Source organism: Rhipicephalus sanguineus, chromosome 1 (assembly GCF_013339695.2).
Source record: "Rhipicephalus sanguineus isolate Rsan-2018 chromosome 1, BIME_Rsan_1.4, whole genome shotgun sequence".
NCBI lineage: Eukaryota > Metazoa > Arthropoda > Arachnida > Ixodida > Ixodidae > Rhipicephalus > Rhipicephalus sanguineus.
The window spans coordinates 316639563-316657073 of NC_051176.1; the positions used below are offsets into that span (position 1 = coordinate 316639563).

The 17511-nt window shown below is 47.9% G+C and overlaps 1 protein-coding gene across 6 annotated transcripts in view; it reads right to left on the minus strand.

Annotated features, from left to right (window-relative positions):
- LOC119379463 (uncharacterized protein ZK1073.1) overlaps positions 1-17511 on the minus strand; it is a gene marked incomplete at its 3' end in the record, with an annotated part of 493970 nt that overhangs the window by 149716 nt on the left and 326743 nt on the right. For all 6 annotated transcript variants that reach the window (XM_049411988.1, XM_049411986.1, XM_049411989.1 and 3 more), the window contains 3 exon segments: positions 251-337; positions 7171-7231; positions 12882-12944. In XM_049411988.1, coding sequence (XP_049267945.1) covers positions 251-337; positions 7171-7231; positions 12882-12944 — 211 coding nt within the window.

Genomic DNA, 17511 nt, shown 5'->3' on the forward strand with positions numbered 1-17511 from the left:
GCAAATATTCTCTGCTCTGTTGACATTCAGGAATGAATCCACATCAACTTGCCCAAGCGTCAACCCTTTCCAACTATTGAACGAAGCTGAAGCACGTCAGGTGCGGAACATACTCCTGGCGCCCGCGTGCTCCACACTGAGCGTTCTTGGCTGCATTTTACAAGAAGCGTGACACAAGGACCAGGAACAGCACTTGGATTGGCGTGCCCCAGTGGAAGTGGCTGCGACTGGAACATAGCAGTTCACCTACCTTATCTTTGAAGTACTCCATCATGCCGACTCCTGTTGACACCAGGTGCATAAGAATCAGTCCAAGCACTCTAGACGGGTGGGCAAGCTAAGGAAAAAGAACCACATTTCACCATGAAACAGGGCTGCACGTGAAGGCATTTTTTACTGAATCAATGGAGGGTTCGTGTGTGCCTCAATTTGCACATAAGTTATGCGATGAAGAAATTAAAGTACGCCTTTCGAGTAACAACAATGCGTAAGAGGCAGAGGAATGAAGCACATCTGCTCGCTCGTTGCCCCCACTTTTTCCCGAATAGAGCTGTTGTTTGCTCGCAGAGACATTCCAGTCGCATGTCTGTCTATAGCGCCCTTAGGCTGAAATATTTTAATCGTGTAAGAACCATTCCTACTGACGAATGCATGAAAACCTATAACACACCCCACTAAATTATCAAGTATAGTCCCGAGAAGCTCAGACATGTAAGTTCTATATTCACAAACTAAAAAACTAAGACAAACTTTCGAGCGCTAATCCACTAAAAAGGAAGCATATCCAAAAGCCAGCGTCGTTCCAGTGCCTCCAGCACTGTATTGCACTGCGAACACACACTGGGATTCCATCTCTACTTGGCTGAGGTCACAGTGGTGGAGACGCTGGGGTGCACTAGTAGGCGCTGTCTCTGCAGTTCGCTGGCGCATACCTGTACTGTTGCACTGGTTCCGCAGTGCCTCCAGTGATATGCGTGGTGCTAGCGACTTGGAATATCTGCTGTTTGATTCGATGTTACCGATAGATACTGCCGTAATAACTAGTTTCAAACATCTGCAGCAATTCGGTCACTGTGAATGAGCAGCCAAGCTCTCTTTAGCGCACGAAGGTGGCAAGGCCCGTGATCAAAGGCCAGGTTGTGAACGTGCCCATCAACGTTCAAAGCAAGAGCCTACCGCGATATATCGACGACGACACCACCGTTGAGGTGCACATTACAAGACAGCATTCTCCGCTTCGCGACATGCGCCGTCTTGTCTTGCTTATGTGCACGACCTTCGTTTGTGTTTGCCGCCCACCAGGAAACGCCCCGCCCGTCTTTAACGACCATAAAAAGACGCACGCACCCTCCGTCGCTCGGAGGGGGAGGGGGGTGTCGTGCGAGCAGCAACTTTGAACTTTGAATCTAAGGTCGCGGTCGCGATCGCTGGCGCGCGCGCTATCTCGACATCCATCAGAGCGGGCGGCTCGTATACCCTTCTATGTGCTGCGCTCTCAACGCGAAGTGACTATGCAGAGAAAATCTCTCCCTGGAGCGGCCGTATTCTCTTACACCAGAGTTTTGTAGTTACGCGAGATCGGATACAAAACAGCTGCCACCCTCACTTCGTATAACACTACAATTTGTTGCTATCGCATTCATTGCTTCGCGCTTGCGGTGAAACTGTGACCTAAGAATTCTATGACAGACACGCTCCAGTCGTTTTCGCACACGCACTCTATGTCGAGGCGGAACTACTTTGCCGCAACTAAAATGACAGTGACGAGACTAATCAACCAAACCTAGTTGATTAAACATTTAATTATTGACTTTAGGACACTTGTTTATATTGAAAAGTTGTAGTGCGTGCCAATTTATGGGGTACTAATTTTTTGAAATCACGATAGTTGTACGTATTTCGAGATATTATTCATTGAATTTTAAGGGCGATATCGTAACTGAACGCGCCCGGCACGCAGAAAACGCCGCCGCTCTGTTACGTAAGACCGCAACTACACATAACAAGAAACTGATGAAATTTGAATCAAGGCGTGCCGAAATAGAACATGGTCGGGAAGCTTGGCAGGCACTTTGACGTACGCATGTGAACAGCTTATCTGGGTTCAGTCCGCAGTGCCGGAAATAACGTTTATTTAGTTTAATATATTATTTCTTTGGTGCCCACCAGCTGTGGGTGAGGAGGGGTTTTGGAACACCATCACTAGCTACACAGGTCAGTTAATACTTGAAAAATATATTACGATGTAGTGCGACAGTGTGTTACTCAATTGTCTACAGTCTGATTCATGCGCGCTCGCAGAGCCGTCGCTTCTTAACCATTCGCTTAGATTTCAAACTAGCACAACTAGACCGACTCGTGTTACTTCTGCCACATCGTACTTACTAGATTTGATACTAACGTTATCGCCTGATATTACATGAACATTGTCCCTTGCAGTGACGCTACCGAGGACTTGTGATTTAAAGCAATTTCTGGAGCAGCAAAATTTTCATCTCGGAGCACTTTGGGACAGGTAATTTTGCAACTGGGATCACTCTGGAGCAGCTATCTTCTCACACTGGAGAAGCAAGTTGCATTTACATTTAAGCACCTGAATAATTATTAGGGGGCTCTTACGAAGCGCTAGAATTATTTCGATTCATTGCAAATCTGATGGAGAAAATAATGTCAGGAGCACTGCACATTTCACCGAATAATGGAAAAATAAAGATGTCATGCAGTCAAGTGTTCTGAAATAACCTCTTGAGCGATTATTTTCGGCTCTAGCAAATAAAGAGAATACTTTATCAGCGATATGGTACTTTATGAAATAACACTAAGTATAGCTATGTGGTTATCATCAGACGTGGTAGACAAACGCCGTGACGTACAACAGTGCCTCGATAAGTCACACTAATGCACTTCCCTAAGACGTCTCCTTTTTCCTCTCGATCGATGGGCGCGACGTGACGTCACTTGGCCAGCCTCAAAAAGCCAACCTCCTCCTTCCCTCTCTCTATGATGAAGCAAGAGCATTCTCGCATCCAGACAATCGTTTGCGGGTTGCGTGGAAGAGAGAGATACGCTTCGAAAGTGTCCGAAAGTGCGCTCAACGGGCGACAACGTGGCGTTTTACAGCGACGCTGCACGTGGCTAGGACATTCCGTTTGCCAGAGAGCAGTGCAAAACAAAAAAGAAAAAAACCAGCCACCTAAACTTTCTGCCAGCAAAGTTTATTCCTCTCTCACAAGGTCCCTCATGCATTCGCCGAAGACGACTCGAAGGCAAAAGCCGTCGTCTTTTGCTTCTCACTCGATCTTTTAAAGCTCAAATTTGGGAATAGTTGGTCTTGACTTAAGTACATAATATAGCGGAAGAAAACAAGGACAGTGAAACGACCGCTAGTCTTCAACCAGTCTTCGCGCCCCTCCAAAAGCTTTCTGCACCTAACGTGGTTTTGCACCGCCTGCAGGATCGAATGCATTGCAAGCTTCCTGCACCTCGCCTGGCTTTGCACTGCCTCCATGATCGGCGCACCGATCCCGGAGGCACTGAGAAGGGACTATGTCATGTGATGACGTCATCATATCACGTCACGGTGTATGACGTCAGCTGCGTCAGCACCACGGCTTACTCGGGACGCACGCGGCGTAGGTAGAGATTTTTTCGGGGGGGGGAGGGGCACCTTCTTGATCTGAGGTAGGGGCCGGGCAGGCAGATGTGGTCGAGCGTCATTTTGCGCAGTCACACAACCACCCCAGGCTACGTCACTGCGCGCAAGCGCGTTTATTCAGCGGAGTAATTCTTGGTCCATGGTTGCGACTTTGGCGGCCCCAAAATCAAGCTGCACATGTTCTGAAGCGCTGGCGGTGTGACTGCCGGTGATAGACGCGCCCAGACACGAGACTCTGGCACAGTTTGGCACAATTTTCGTCGATATTTTCAGGATGACGCAGCAAACCCAATTTGGAGCATTTTGGCGCAGGAGTGGAATCACTGCCTTAACGGCCATACGACAGTCACCGATAGCCTGTTCAATCGATTTCTGTGCGCAGAGCAGGCTTTGATAATCCGTTGAACTTACATTTGAGGGCTCTTAAAGCGCCGCGCGCCAGTCGCCAGTCGCGTGGTATTTTTTAAAAGTCACAGTTTAGCCGCAACGGCGAAGCAATGAATGCGATAGCAACAAATTAGAATATCACACGAAGAACGGCGAGCAGCTCGATACTTGCAGCGCGCCGCTCAAACGCAAAGGACTCACGAAAAGAACGCACAGGTATACAAAAACGAGCGCGAACTAACAGCTGTCACTGTTGCTACTTCTTCATGTTTCAGTAGCGCGCTACAACGCAACACTGTTAGGTTTTTTTTTTCTTGAAAACTGCGGCGCGTGGAGTGACCCCTCCGCGTCTCTAGCCGGGCGGTGGCGTTCGACGCATTGTTTACCCGGCTTTCCACATCGCGAGTGGGTACAGGAATGGGCCACTTTTTAGTGCGCGTGTCAAGGGCAGTTTTCAAACTGAAGGGAAATATAAGAGCGATCCAAAAGTGTGGAGACATGGGCTTGTTGGTTGTACATGATTAGAAAACACAGCGCGAAAACCACAGGACACGCAGGAAGGTAACGCTCAGCGCTGTGTGCGTTCCCTTCCTCTGTGTCCTGTGGTTTTCGCGCTGTTTTTACTAATGCTTTTTTACTAATGCTTTCAAGCGCGCCCTTCGGGGAATCTCGCAAGTAATACTGCACACGCTGAAGCACCTACGAGCTCTGCGTGCCGCTAGCGTGAAATGGTGTATATAAATAGCTCGCTGTTGGTATCGTAGACAACCAGGGGCGCGCGGCCGAGTTGTTAAAAGCGGCGCGCTGCGGAGCGAGGTGTCGCGTGTTCGAATCCCAGTAGCGCACTTGGGAATTTTTTTTTCTTCTGATTAGTTTTTTTAATAAATTTAATAATTTTTTGTGGCTTTTATTTATACGTACATATATATACATATCTGGGACATGACGGCCACGGCAAAAACCAGCCGAGAGTGTCCGTATAATTGCAATCGTAGTAATATTGGCGCGTTGAAAGAAATGCTGGAAAAAAAATTAAGCCAGGTAGTTATCTCAGCGTAATGAAAAAATGCGACCTTTGTGAACAAGCGCTAGAACTATTGTACTAAAGATTTTTCACTAGATTTACTGAAATGTTCACTAAGCAATGTTTGTTAATTGCCAAGCTTTGCGGATTGAAACAAAAAAATGACGTGCTCTATATGGCTCAGAACGATACTGCGCCAATTCGAGTCGCGTAGCGCCCAGTTGGCGCGAGTTAGCTGTAAAACAATGAATATTTTGTTTGAATTGATGTACCTAAAATATTCCCCTCTGTAATCCTTCTTGCTGAAGGTATAAATAAATAAATAAATACACATCAAGCACAGACTGTACTGTTGGCGGAGAGCAACACCGAATGTCATTCAACTTTATATCTTGGCAATTGCAAAAACTATAACAGTAGGTCACTTATCAGAAGAACCGTATTGAAATATATCTAGCGTAAACAGTGAACGATTTCAAATGCAGTAAAAGCTCATTAATTCGGCCCTTGTTAACTTGAAAAATAGAATAATTCGGACATGTTCTCTAGTCCTGACAAGCACAGGCATTGTTCTTTAACATCAAGCTCTCGTTAATTCGGCTAATTCGGACGATCCTCGGAGCGCACCGAGGACTACCAAAGCGAGACGGCGCAGTCCACATAGCCATGGTCATCAGCGCAAACCGTACGGCAACGACAGGAAAGTCAGAACTCCTCATGCTTCTTTGCTTTTAGCACTTCATGTGACACCGCGTTGGCCGCGTGCTTTCAGAAAGGCGCGGTCGCCATCCATAATCGCGTCGTTGGCGACCAAGGCTTCATCGACTACGGCAAACTGATTTTTTTTTTTTTTTGCTTTTGCTCAGCGCACGTGAACTGTGGTTTCGTCGACAGGAATTGCGGTATCGTCAGCCACGGCTGCGACAAGCAGTAGTTTCGTTTTCGCCGCGTACCTCCAGGACAACGTAGTCGCCATTCATGATTTTGCATTAGCGTGCTCTTCCGGAGCAGCTGCGGCCCTCTGTAGTTTCGACTCCGCGTAGGCCGCGCACGTGCCTTCAGAACAGCGTCGACACTGTCCATGATGTTACCGACCAGCGACACTTACTTGATGCAATCCGCGAGCAATGTCACAAACGTCAAGCGTGGCGGAAGCTGAGCTTTCAGGCGGGATCCGCATGATAGCACAACACTCGCTTACTACACCGCGATGGAAGAACGATCCGTTGCCGGCGTTGTCACAATATGGGGGACCCATATTGTGATAACTGCGGCGCTGTGGAGTTCGTGGAGCGCATCTTGTTCTAGTGCCCAGCAGATAAAGACGAGCGATAACAATATCAAGATAACCAAGAAAAGTCCTACCAAGGCGCCTTGACTTTAACACAGATGGTGGGCCATCGAAACGGCGAAAAGCACTCAACCTCTTGTTCACATGCATCGAATCTATTGGTCTCCTAAGCAAACTTTGGTACTTGAACAAAATAATGTGCGTTGTGCCCATCAGTGTTCCTTTGTTCTTTAATTTGTTTAGTTTTTCATATTTTGCATTAACTGCCGAGATTGTCCATTCATTGCCTAGGTCAGCTTTTGCATCTTCCTCCTTGTATCTGCCCATACTACTCTAGGGCCTTTTTTTGTCTTGCTCCCCTCTCCCTGCAGGTGAATAAACGCTGGCTGAGCATTCCGCTTTCAAAGAAGAGCTGTCTCTCTCTACCGCCGAGAAAATTACCGTAACGTGCGTGTGGTGGTAGCGGTACTTCATTAAGGGAGGGCACGTTTCGGGCTAATTAAGACAGGTGGATCCAGCGCCGCGCTCCCATTCCGAACGAAGTCGCGGAATGACGAAAACTGCGGCCTTTACACCGCTCTCATGAGAAATAAGTACCGGATTTACGTATTCACAAAGAAAACGAAAGTGTGCCAATGTAACAGGGATTTGTTTATGTTTTCTTTATACAGTGGATGATGCGGCATTTGGGTAATTGGGGCATTTTTGAGGGAAAATGCGAATTAACGGGTTTTTACTGTAATTCCTTTGTATCAAACTCTGAAGGCTGCTCGCAAATGGCGCCATTGCATGCACACTGCAGCAGACACCTACCGCAAACCGGACCAGAATGTTGGCTCCTGCTCCCTCTCCGAATCCCACTACCAGGTTGATCCTGTAAGGAGAAAAATTTCGCCTCTTATGATGTTTACATTGCATTATTTTCGTCAAGTTTAGACAAACAGCAGTTTCCGCAGTGTTTAAAAGTACATGTGTTAATACCTTGAAATTTTGGATATGGGTTTGCACGAGGCTTACCCTACGAGCGCGACCGGTAAGGGCCGCGATGCTCCTCCACCGCCGCACCGTACAAAGACTGCCTGGTTCGCCGACTCTCCGACACTTGAATACATATTATAGCGGAACAAAACAGGAACAGAGAAAGTTGCGTGCAACTTTCTGTGTCCCTCTTCTGTTCCGCTATAATATGTATTCAAGTCAAATTTCAGCTTTAACTCTAACAACCCGCGACACGGTGCAGAAAAGCACTGGAGGCAGGTTGTCAACAAATGTAGGCTCATTATTCAGCACAGTGCGACAGTCATGGGATTGCGGGCTGTAACTCCGCACGACCTATCAAGTGCGCTTGCCTGCGGCGCTCTCGGCTGCGACGCAAAAGGGGAGCACAAGTCGCCTGCTCAGGTAGCTCGTGATCCCCTCTTCGCAACCCTCGGGCTGGACTAAGCCAACTAAGCGCTAGCCAGAAGCCTACTCAGGTGGAGAGGGAACCCAGGGGCTATCACTGGCGGCCAATAAGGAAGGGCATGACACAGTGACGTATGCTAGCGCGACGTGTGAGAAGCATGGCCAGCGCGAGAAACAAAGCCCAGCGCCGTGGCCATGGCCGCCATGCTGCCGTTTAACGGCAGCACAGCGCTGGGGGACAAGGCACAAAAGAAAGGAGTCCGCGATCCACACAAAATTTGGCAATACCAAAAGTTACGTGCTCTCGGAACTTGCTCTGAAGAATACATGGCGTCAAGAGTGAAGCACTGTCTGCAAACATTTCAGCGTAGCCATTTAGTAAACCAAGTCATATCGCCTTTCGAAAGTCATGTTCTAAGGTGCGCAGACATATCATCGCATCTGTGTACTACCTCCGTGCATGAAGCTACCTGTTATGAAGTCACGAGCCTGATGAAATTACATAGGGAAGTAGTAACGCGGCAAAAACAAACAGGCACCGCCGAAGGTTAAAAATGTCGTCAACGCAATTGATGTATTCATCACAGTTTGCGTGAAAATTTATAAAAGTCATTTGAAAGCACCACAGTGGGGCCAGTCTTGCGTCAGTAGTCACTGCAAAGTACCACAGCGACCCCATTCATGAAATGGTTTGAAAGGTAGAAACTTCCTGCCAATATTGCTTTACGTGAATAACAGGTATGAGGCACGTTTTTTGTGTCCAGGATATGCAAATATTACAACACGCCCTCTTGCTTCTTATACCTTGCCAATTCCAATCACTTGTTCGCACGATCTCTTTAATGCATGTTTCTTTTTAGTGGCCATGCTATAGAACATAAACCCATTTTCTTTGCCTCTGTCGCAGATTTATAGGTGCGTGGCAGCCTACAACACCAAATATGGTCTAATTGCGCCTTTACGCTAGGCAAGAAAAAAAAAATGCGGGAAGTTTGCACGATGTCGCGCAAAACTTGGCACAGCGAAGCACGGGCCTGTCGCCGCTCACTGGGCAATCTGGTTCTCTATATTCCGGTATAGAGCTGTTACTCTTCAGTTTTCTCTCTCTGTTTTTGTAGCGTTAGCTACATTTGCCTAGCCGGAGCCGATTTCGCGTGGATGGTCATGAGCCGTGCTGCGCATGCGCGAGGATCAGTGATGTCACACAGCTGGGTCACCGGAGCTGGCATCTCACGCGCTCTCCGACACCGCCGCGCGCGGCTCGCCGCTGCTTGTCTGCGCGATCGGGAGGAGTGGCGCCGTAGGCGCGGTAGACACTTGCGCCGGCGCGCGCGCAGACTCCGCCACCGCGGCGCACGGCCCGCCGCTACTGGTCTGCGCCGTATTCGAGAGGAGTGACGTCGTAGCCATAGACACAGTGGTGCCGGCGCGCGCGCAGCTATTCGCCTTCGCTGTGCAGTCGCTGTCTGACACTGCGCTGGGGCCTCTGATAGCGCCTCTGACTGGCGTTTGCAGGTGGGTAACGCCATGGAGAAGGAGCGCGCAAATGCTGCTCGACGGCGCAGAAGAGCAGAGAAGCTTATCTCATCGGATTCCGAAGCAGTTGCCTGGCAATTAGCGGTTCAGCGTACGAAGAATGAAAAGAAGAAGGCTAATAATCCTAGACAATCTGCAAAGCTAAGAATATTCAGCTGAACCTTTGCTAACACTACGTATATCCAGGCATAGCCAAGCTAAGCCACTGCAAATTTTTTCCGTCTTGTTTGTCACTGTTTATGTCCATTTCTTTCTTTCTCGCTTTCTTTCTATATCTTTCTTTTTATTTTCTATCTTTGTTATCTTAAGCCGCTCGCCTTCGGATGGTGGGTGCGCGGTTTCGAATCCCACCGCCTTATAAGGAATATTTTTTTCGCCAAGATTTTCCCTTTCTTTCTGTTTCTTTCCTCGCCCTCACATCTCTCCTTCGCTTTGTGCACCCCCCTGGCTATATAGTCGGCGCACTGTGTTCTGGGAGCGAAGAGGGTTCATGATGATTTTGGGCCACGACATTTGCTAGAAGAGCTTCGCTGTTAAAAAAAGAAATGCAGTGGCTTAGCTCGGCTATGCAGGATACACGTATAGCTAAGGTTCAGCTGATTATTCTTAGCTCTCCTGGTTGTCTACGATTAGGTTGATTATCATGCTTACTGCTGCTTCAATGAAATACACCAGGTGTACGCATTATGTGACACATGTATATTTTTTGCTCAACGCCATTTCTCTATTGCCACAAAGACGGCTCGGTGGTCAGTGTAGTAACAAGCTGCCGTCTCTATGGCCTCAACGCCCGGCGCAGCGACGCCGTTGGGACCATAGAGACGGCAGCGTCTTTATGGCAGCTTCTCGTGCCCGGTCAACACCACCTAGACAAGAGAAGGCTTGCGCACTCCCTCTGTGACGTCACAGGCCTTGCTCGACGGAGAGGGACGCTATCTCCCGTGGCGCAGTTTGTGCGTTCATGCAGTGGCAGCAGTGGGCGCACTCGGTCAGTCGACGTTGCACACGCGACAGGGACGCGATCAGCCCGCCCGCAGCCACGGGCTCATAGCGTTAGAGTGTTCCAGCGTTCCGGTGCGCCAGCTGTGTGACACCACTGCTCCTCGCGCATGCGCAGCACGGCTCTTGTACGTGCACGCGAAACCGCTCCGGCTCGGCCAGTGTAGCTAACGCTACAATAACCTTGAATGTATGTAAAGCTTAAATGTATATTCCTATCTCTTTCAGGTAAATTCATTGACTATGATTAGAAACACGGAAAAACAAATGACACCTTGGCTTAGACGTCACTAATATGTGCTGTTACCTGCGTTATGTTTTGACCACCTTTCAATTATTAGCGTATTATGCCAACTTGTTCACAATGCCTTTACGTTGTGGTAGAGTGTACTAGAACAGGGGAGTGCTCGGAACGGCCGTAGCACCAATGTACAGAAAGTGAAGCCCAAACAGGGTCAATCCACCTGCAGCGCTGCGATCGGTAGTCTGCAATGTGTCGTCGTTTAAGAGTCGCGCGCGGCTCCGCCAAAGTGGTGCAGGGGTAGAATGCCCGCTTCCCACTCGAAAGGTCCGGGTTCGAATCGCAGCTGTAGATGGTTGGTTTTTATTCTTAGTGTCATCATTTATAGCTGTGTTGGTTTTCCTTTGTTTCTTAAAACTAGCTTCTGTTGTTATGTATTGCTACAAAAATTAACGTAAAATGTGAAATCGCGTTTAGAGTGTCGTATTTTCCAAAAATATCGGAGGCCATACTTTACGTTTTTATTCAATCCCGGGCGATGGCGCTGCAAATAACTGCGCTCACTGTCAAATTTCTTCTATTTTACTACACAATTTTGCGTTACTTTTTGAACCAACACGTAGCAACTGAAGCTAGTTTTATGAAACAAAGGAAAACCAATACAGCTATGAAAGGTGACACTAAGAATAAAAGCCCACCATCTACAGCTGCGATTCGAACCCCGGCCTTTTGAGTGGGAAGGGGGCATTCTACCCCTGCACCACTTCGACGGGGCCGCGCGCAGCTCTTAAACGACGACACATTGCAGACTACCGATCGCAGCGCTGCAAGCGGATTGACCCTGTTTGGGCTTCACTTTTCGAAGCTCGTTCCGAGCACTCCCCTGTTCTAGTACACTCTAGTTGTGGTGTGGTACGAGGAATTTTAAAATTCTGGTTGCCCACTTGTTCCTATGGCAAAGCAAGGCATTTCATCTCATCACTGTACTCGCGGCGGGTGCGTTCCGGGTTTTGTGAAGGCGTTTCGAGAAGCCGCGAACACGTGAGATTATGAAAGCTGACATGATAGAAAAAGTTGGTGATAGTGTGCAAGCACCCTTCAATCTGTCTTCTTCACAAAGTAAACGAATTTCTGCGCATGCTGCAATTCTGTGTTCCTCGTGATGTCAGTGCTCTAAATTGTGTTTCTCGGAAAAAAGAAACCGGCTGGAAGTTAGCGCCCGTATATCCCTTTGTGTTTGTCCGTTGTTTATGCGCCGTTTTTAAGATCACGAAAACCCAACTAGCCCGAATTACCACCCTTATGACAAATAATAATATCTGGGGTTTAACGTCCCAAAACCAGGATATGATTATGAGAGACGCCGTAGTGGAGGGCTCCGGAAATTTCGACGACCTGGGGTTCTTTAACGTGCACCTAAATCTAAGTACACGGGCCTCAAACATTTTCGCCTCCATCGAAAATGCAGCCGCCGCGGCCGGGATTCGATCCCGCGACCTTCGCGTCAGCAGTCGAGCGCCATACCACTGTACCACCCTGGCGGGGCACCCTTATGACAAAGCACTGCACTTCTTGCTTAGTGTACGATAGTATCGAAATTTCCTACGCATTAACTATCAAGAGCTAGTTCAGTTTAGCCTGAAGTTTGTTTGTATTGTGAGGGCATCAAACAGCATGATGGGCAGACAAGGCATTCTCCACTGAGTGATCTAGACACATCGTGATCCCGATGGGGCGGAATTCCGTACAGGTGCTCACTTAAATTCTACACTTTACATGATAACCATTCGTGCTGATTCAGCGCAGTTTGAACCGAAGGGGGTCAACCACAATAAAAATAACGCGCTTCGGAGCGGTGGCGCCACATCAATCTTTCTTTGCTTGTTCGAGATAAACCACAGCGTATATTTTTGTGTTTGCGAGCAGTACCACCGAGCCGCTTAGCTAGCAACACTGCAGCGTCGATGTCATTCATGACGTCTTTTTTTCTTTTTTACTTTTTACACTATAGCACAGGTGTCTCAAAGCATTTACTAAGAACTTAGATGAGCTATTTTGGCAGTTCGGGCCCCACAACGCTACGAAAATCAGCCACTGCAAAAACACCATGGTAAGCTGGGAGGGCAAAGCACGTAGGATAGAGTGAGTTAAAGGCAAAACTTATGACTGGCTTGTTTCAACAAGTCATTACAGAGCAGCGTATCGTGCTTGTGCAATCTACGGCCTTAAGTGTCGTTCCAAGTTATCCCGCTATACAAGAGCGGGAATAACTAAATATTTGGCAGCAGTTCATGTGTAAACACAGTTTAAAAAGCACAACGGCCCATTTAACGTTGATACTAACTTCAAGTGGTCCAGCACCGCAATGAGGTCCTCACCCATCATTTGGATGGTCGGAAAGTTGAACCTGAAAAAAAAAAAGAAAGAAAGGGAAAGGGGGGGTGCGTTTATTCTTTAGGCACATCAGCAGTTATAATACGTAGTTTGAGAGTTTTCAACGCAGAATTTTGGATGCAAAAGCGAATTGCATATGATGTTCACAGTGTCCCGTCTCAACCGCAGTTTACGCTTACATAATTTGTTAACAATGGACTGAACAAGTTGCTATTGAAGCAGGAGGAATATTGACATAAAGCGAGTCTGCCTCACAACGACAGCCATCTTATTGCTTTTAATGACTTTATGTCCTCATGCTCCCTTCCACGATAATGCGCATGTTACCACCAACACATGCGCGTCACGGCATGCACAGCACGTCTGCCGTAAGCGGCCGCTGAACCCAGCACGCTGCACATACGCACCGTCGTGAGCAGGAAGACGGCAGCGCGTGGCAAATAGCCTCAGTTGAATTCCAATGGCAGATCAAGTTTTTCTGCTCTCTATGAAAAATCACATTCCAATGGCAGATTGGGTACATCCGCGGATTACGCATCGCTCAGCAAGAATTGACCAGAAGTTCGCGTGACGTATTTGTGCGCCCGCCGTTCTTTACTGGACACGCACAAGCATCCTCACTGGACACGTTCCCAGTCCGGTGAGAAAGCTTCGGACTGAGACAGCGAGTGCGAGGCTGCTGCGTGCCAACGGGCATTTGACGTGATCTTCCGCCAAGAGGCCTAAAGTGGTGGGCTTCGTCGAGGAAGTAGTTCGGCGATATTCAGAGGATGAGGTGCCGTACAATTCTGGAGGTGGTAGCGCGGAAAGGCCAACTTTTTTTTTTTTTGCCTGAAATCTCCGCAAGCACTTTCGTCTGCCGCGACGTGTAGCGGAGCAACTCATTAGGAGATGTGCAGCTTCTCCTACGTACCCGTCAAGCAGCCACGGCGGAGTGGCCGCAAAGTCTGCAGAAACTCGTGTGCTGACTTTCATCTGGCGAGTTCAGCTTTGTTCGCGTATTTTACCTATGTCCATTACTCGTGTTCGTGCCTTAGTAAAATAATCAAAACAGCGCTCATTGGCTGATCGCGGAGGTTGCCGCTTGGCGAACATGTTAGCCCAGGTGTAATCCGCCCCTTCTAGTTGGGAATTTGCTGCTGTTGTGCGGCGGCTGCGGTTCACAGGCCGACCCTGTCGCTGTGACGGGACGCGACCTGCGGCTCACTCGTGTTGAAGCAATGGACGCGATGTATCGGTCGCATGCACTGCAGACGAATGCCATTGGGCGTTTGCTTCGCTGTCGATATTTATTTGGCTCTCTGTTTTCCAGTTGTTGCGTAATCGGCTGTAGTACACGGACAGAATGCATAAGTATTGTTCGCACGTACACCATTCCTATAATGTCTGCGCTACTGTTTCCAGACACTGCACACTTGCGTTCATGCCAGCTGGAATGTCAAACGTTGTTTTTTACGTTGCGTGAGCATAGAACAAAAATATCGTATTTTCGGATACGTTATCATAGAAGCGTTAGATACGCTTATCTCAGTATCAGATAAGAAGTTCCAAAGTATTGTAACACAAGGCGGACTTTTATTCTTCCCTGCAAATACTTGATTTCTTAATTACTTGCAGGTATGTAGCCAATAAAACAGGCAAGCCGCTTTCATCTATCCGAGGGCTCCGTTCACAGAGTCCTTCTCAGGGTGGCTGACTTTCTCCATGCCATGGGCCCGTCTGTTGTGTCTTTTCCTTCCAGCTTGGAAAAACTGTCCCGTGAATTTAAGAAGGTTAGTATGAAGTCGTTTTGAAATTTATTTGCGCTATAGTGTTTTAATAATACTTTTACACTTCAATGCATTCATGCATGTATCAGTTACTACAACACTGCTTCATTTGCCTCCAGGTGTCTGGGATCCCTCGAGTTGTTGGCTGTCTGGTCGGCTCCTAGAATAAAATAAAATGCCCAGCTAAGAAGATCGTTTCCACCTATTTATGTATCACTTACTTTCGATAACCCTTCATGCCGTCTGTGACCACAAAAGAAAATTCATTCACATAGGAAGCTCCAGCAAAATGTTGCCGCCTATCTCCTCAGGCCGTACCTGTTGACTCCTTTCAGAGACTATGGCGGGTTGTCAGTTTAGCACAATGATTTCAACAGAAAGTTTTCAGCGACGAGGGTGCTGATAGAAAATAGTTTTAGCCGCTGGCGGGATTTGACCTCGCAACCTTCAGGGAGTGAAGTACTATAACCACAAGACCACCGCGACGGGTATGGGGCGATGTGCGGCGGCCGCCGTCGGAAACAAAGTGGAAAGGGCAACACGGTTCCGTTGGCCTCCCGCCTGGCTAGTGTTGATACAAAGTGGCGGCAGCTGACGGGAAGAGCCTGTTGTGTACATTTATGCGCAAAATACCGCTGTTAATCTTTCCTTCCTCTCGTTTGCGTGCGTATATATATATATATATATATATATATATATATATATATATATATATATATATATATCCATGGTGTTTCAAGAAGTGTGTCCAACCTTCTCAAAAAATCAGGAAAATGCGATATTTGCTCGGGGCTTTCAGAATTGCTTTTTCTGCAGCGGCAGGAATCTTAAGGTAGTTAAGGACGTCATTTAGGACAGTAATTAAGAAAGTTACACTAATTAACTTCTTAATTTGTGCAGCTAGGCGCTTGTGTCAAATGGGAGAATTGAAGTTCTTCATGCGAGGAACCCATCCGAGCTCTGAGATTTCGAAAAAGCGTCCTCTAGTAATTGTTGTGGCGTAATGAAATTCAATGAAATGCAACGGCTTTCAACAGCGAAAGCCATCGAATTCGGTTGAATTTCATTACTTCGTATTTATTACTAGAGGCCGCTTTTTCGTAATCTCAATGTCGGTATGAGTTTCTGGCACGAAGAACTTCAATTCCCCAATTTGACACAGTCACCTAACTCCACTAATTAAAAAAGTTATATATTAAATTTCTTAATTGCTGTCTCAAGTCATGTCTCTAACCATCTTAAGATGCCTAGCGCTACAGAAAAAGTCATTCACTCATTTTGGACGTCTCAGAAAAATATGGCAGTTGCGTTCTCCCATGTTTCTGTTTAGGTTTCGCCATTGAATTTGGTTGAATTTCATTACCTCGTAATTATTACTAGATGCCACTTTTTCGAAACCTCAAAGTTGGGTTGGGTTTCTGGCATGAAGAACTTCAATTCTCCCATTTGACACAACCACCTAACTCCACTAGTTAAAACGGTAATTTATTTAACTTTTTTAATTACAGTTCCAAGTGAGTGAGTCAGAACTTTATTGTGGTCCAAAAGTGGCAGAAGCTGAACGCGACTGGAGGTCCCGCTAGCTCAGCCAGGTGGCTCCACCCAGGAAGGTGCCGGAAGCTGGAGCCTCTCGGCGATGTCCCGGGCCCTCTGGACTGCCAGGAGTTGTTTGTTGAGTTCCATGCTGCGCATGGCAGCCTCCCAGGAGGGTTTGTCCGATAATCCTGACCCCGAATTAAAGGGGCACAGCCAGAGCATGTGTTCGAAATTGCAGTGCTCGTGATTACAGTGCTGACAGTGAGGTGAAAAGTCTGGATCGATTCTGTTTAGCATGGCTGGAGTGATGTACGTTTTTGTCTGTAGTTGTCGTAGTGTGACCGCTTGCGCTTTATTCAATTTAGGGTGTGGAGGGGGGAAGAGCCTGCGCCCTAGTTTGTGAGCTGAGGTGATCTCGTGGAACGATATTAATGGATCCTTGAAGTCCATGCATCCCCGTTCCCGTCCCGTCTGAGATGGCCGGTCACCGCCGCGGGTAGCTAGTTCACGCGCTAGCTGGTGAGCCCTCTCGTTAGGGTTGCCGGTTGGGGAGGATGAGATGTCACCCATGTGGGCCGGGAACCATATGATGTGTGTTAGGGGATCTTCCCCTTCGTTAGCCTCAGCAGTCGTCTTATTAACAATGTTTGCGGCTGCGGCGGAGACGAAGCCGGATGAAAATGACCTGATGGCAGTTCGTGAGTCTGAAAAGATGGTGACGTCCCTTCTTCGTTCTTGCAGAGCTACCGCGATAGCCAGTTCCTCGGCTTCGTGAGTGAAGCCGGTGACCACCGTGGCCGCGTTAACTAGTGATCCCTTGGCATTGACGACTGTGACGACATACGCGTCCTTCTTCCAGTATTTGGCTGCATCAACAAAGAGGGCGGTTGAGCTGGAATCGATCTTCCCCAGGATGGCCTCGGCTCTTGCTTTTCTTCGCCCTTCATTGTGTACGGGATGGATGTTCCTGGGGACCGGGTCGACGCATATAGCCCCTCTTATCGCCGAGGAGATCTTGTCTTTCTCGGGGGGCATGAACAGGGGTTGCAGCCCTGCCTCCTGGAGGATCCTGGTGCCTGCTTTTGTGAGGGACAATCGGCAAATTTGAGCTGTTCGTTGAGCTTCAAAGAGTTCCGTTGCTGTGTTGTGCAGTCCGAGCTGCAATAGCCGCTCCGTGTTGGTGCTTTTTGGAAGATTAAGAACCCGTTTAACCCCTGTCCTGATAAGGGCATCAAGTTTATTGAGCTCCATCTTCTTCAATTTCAAGAAAGGGGC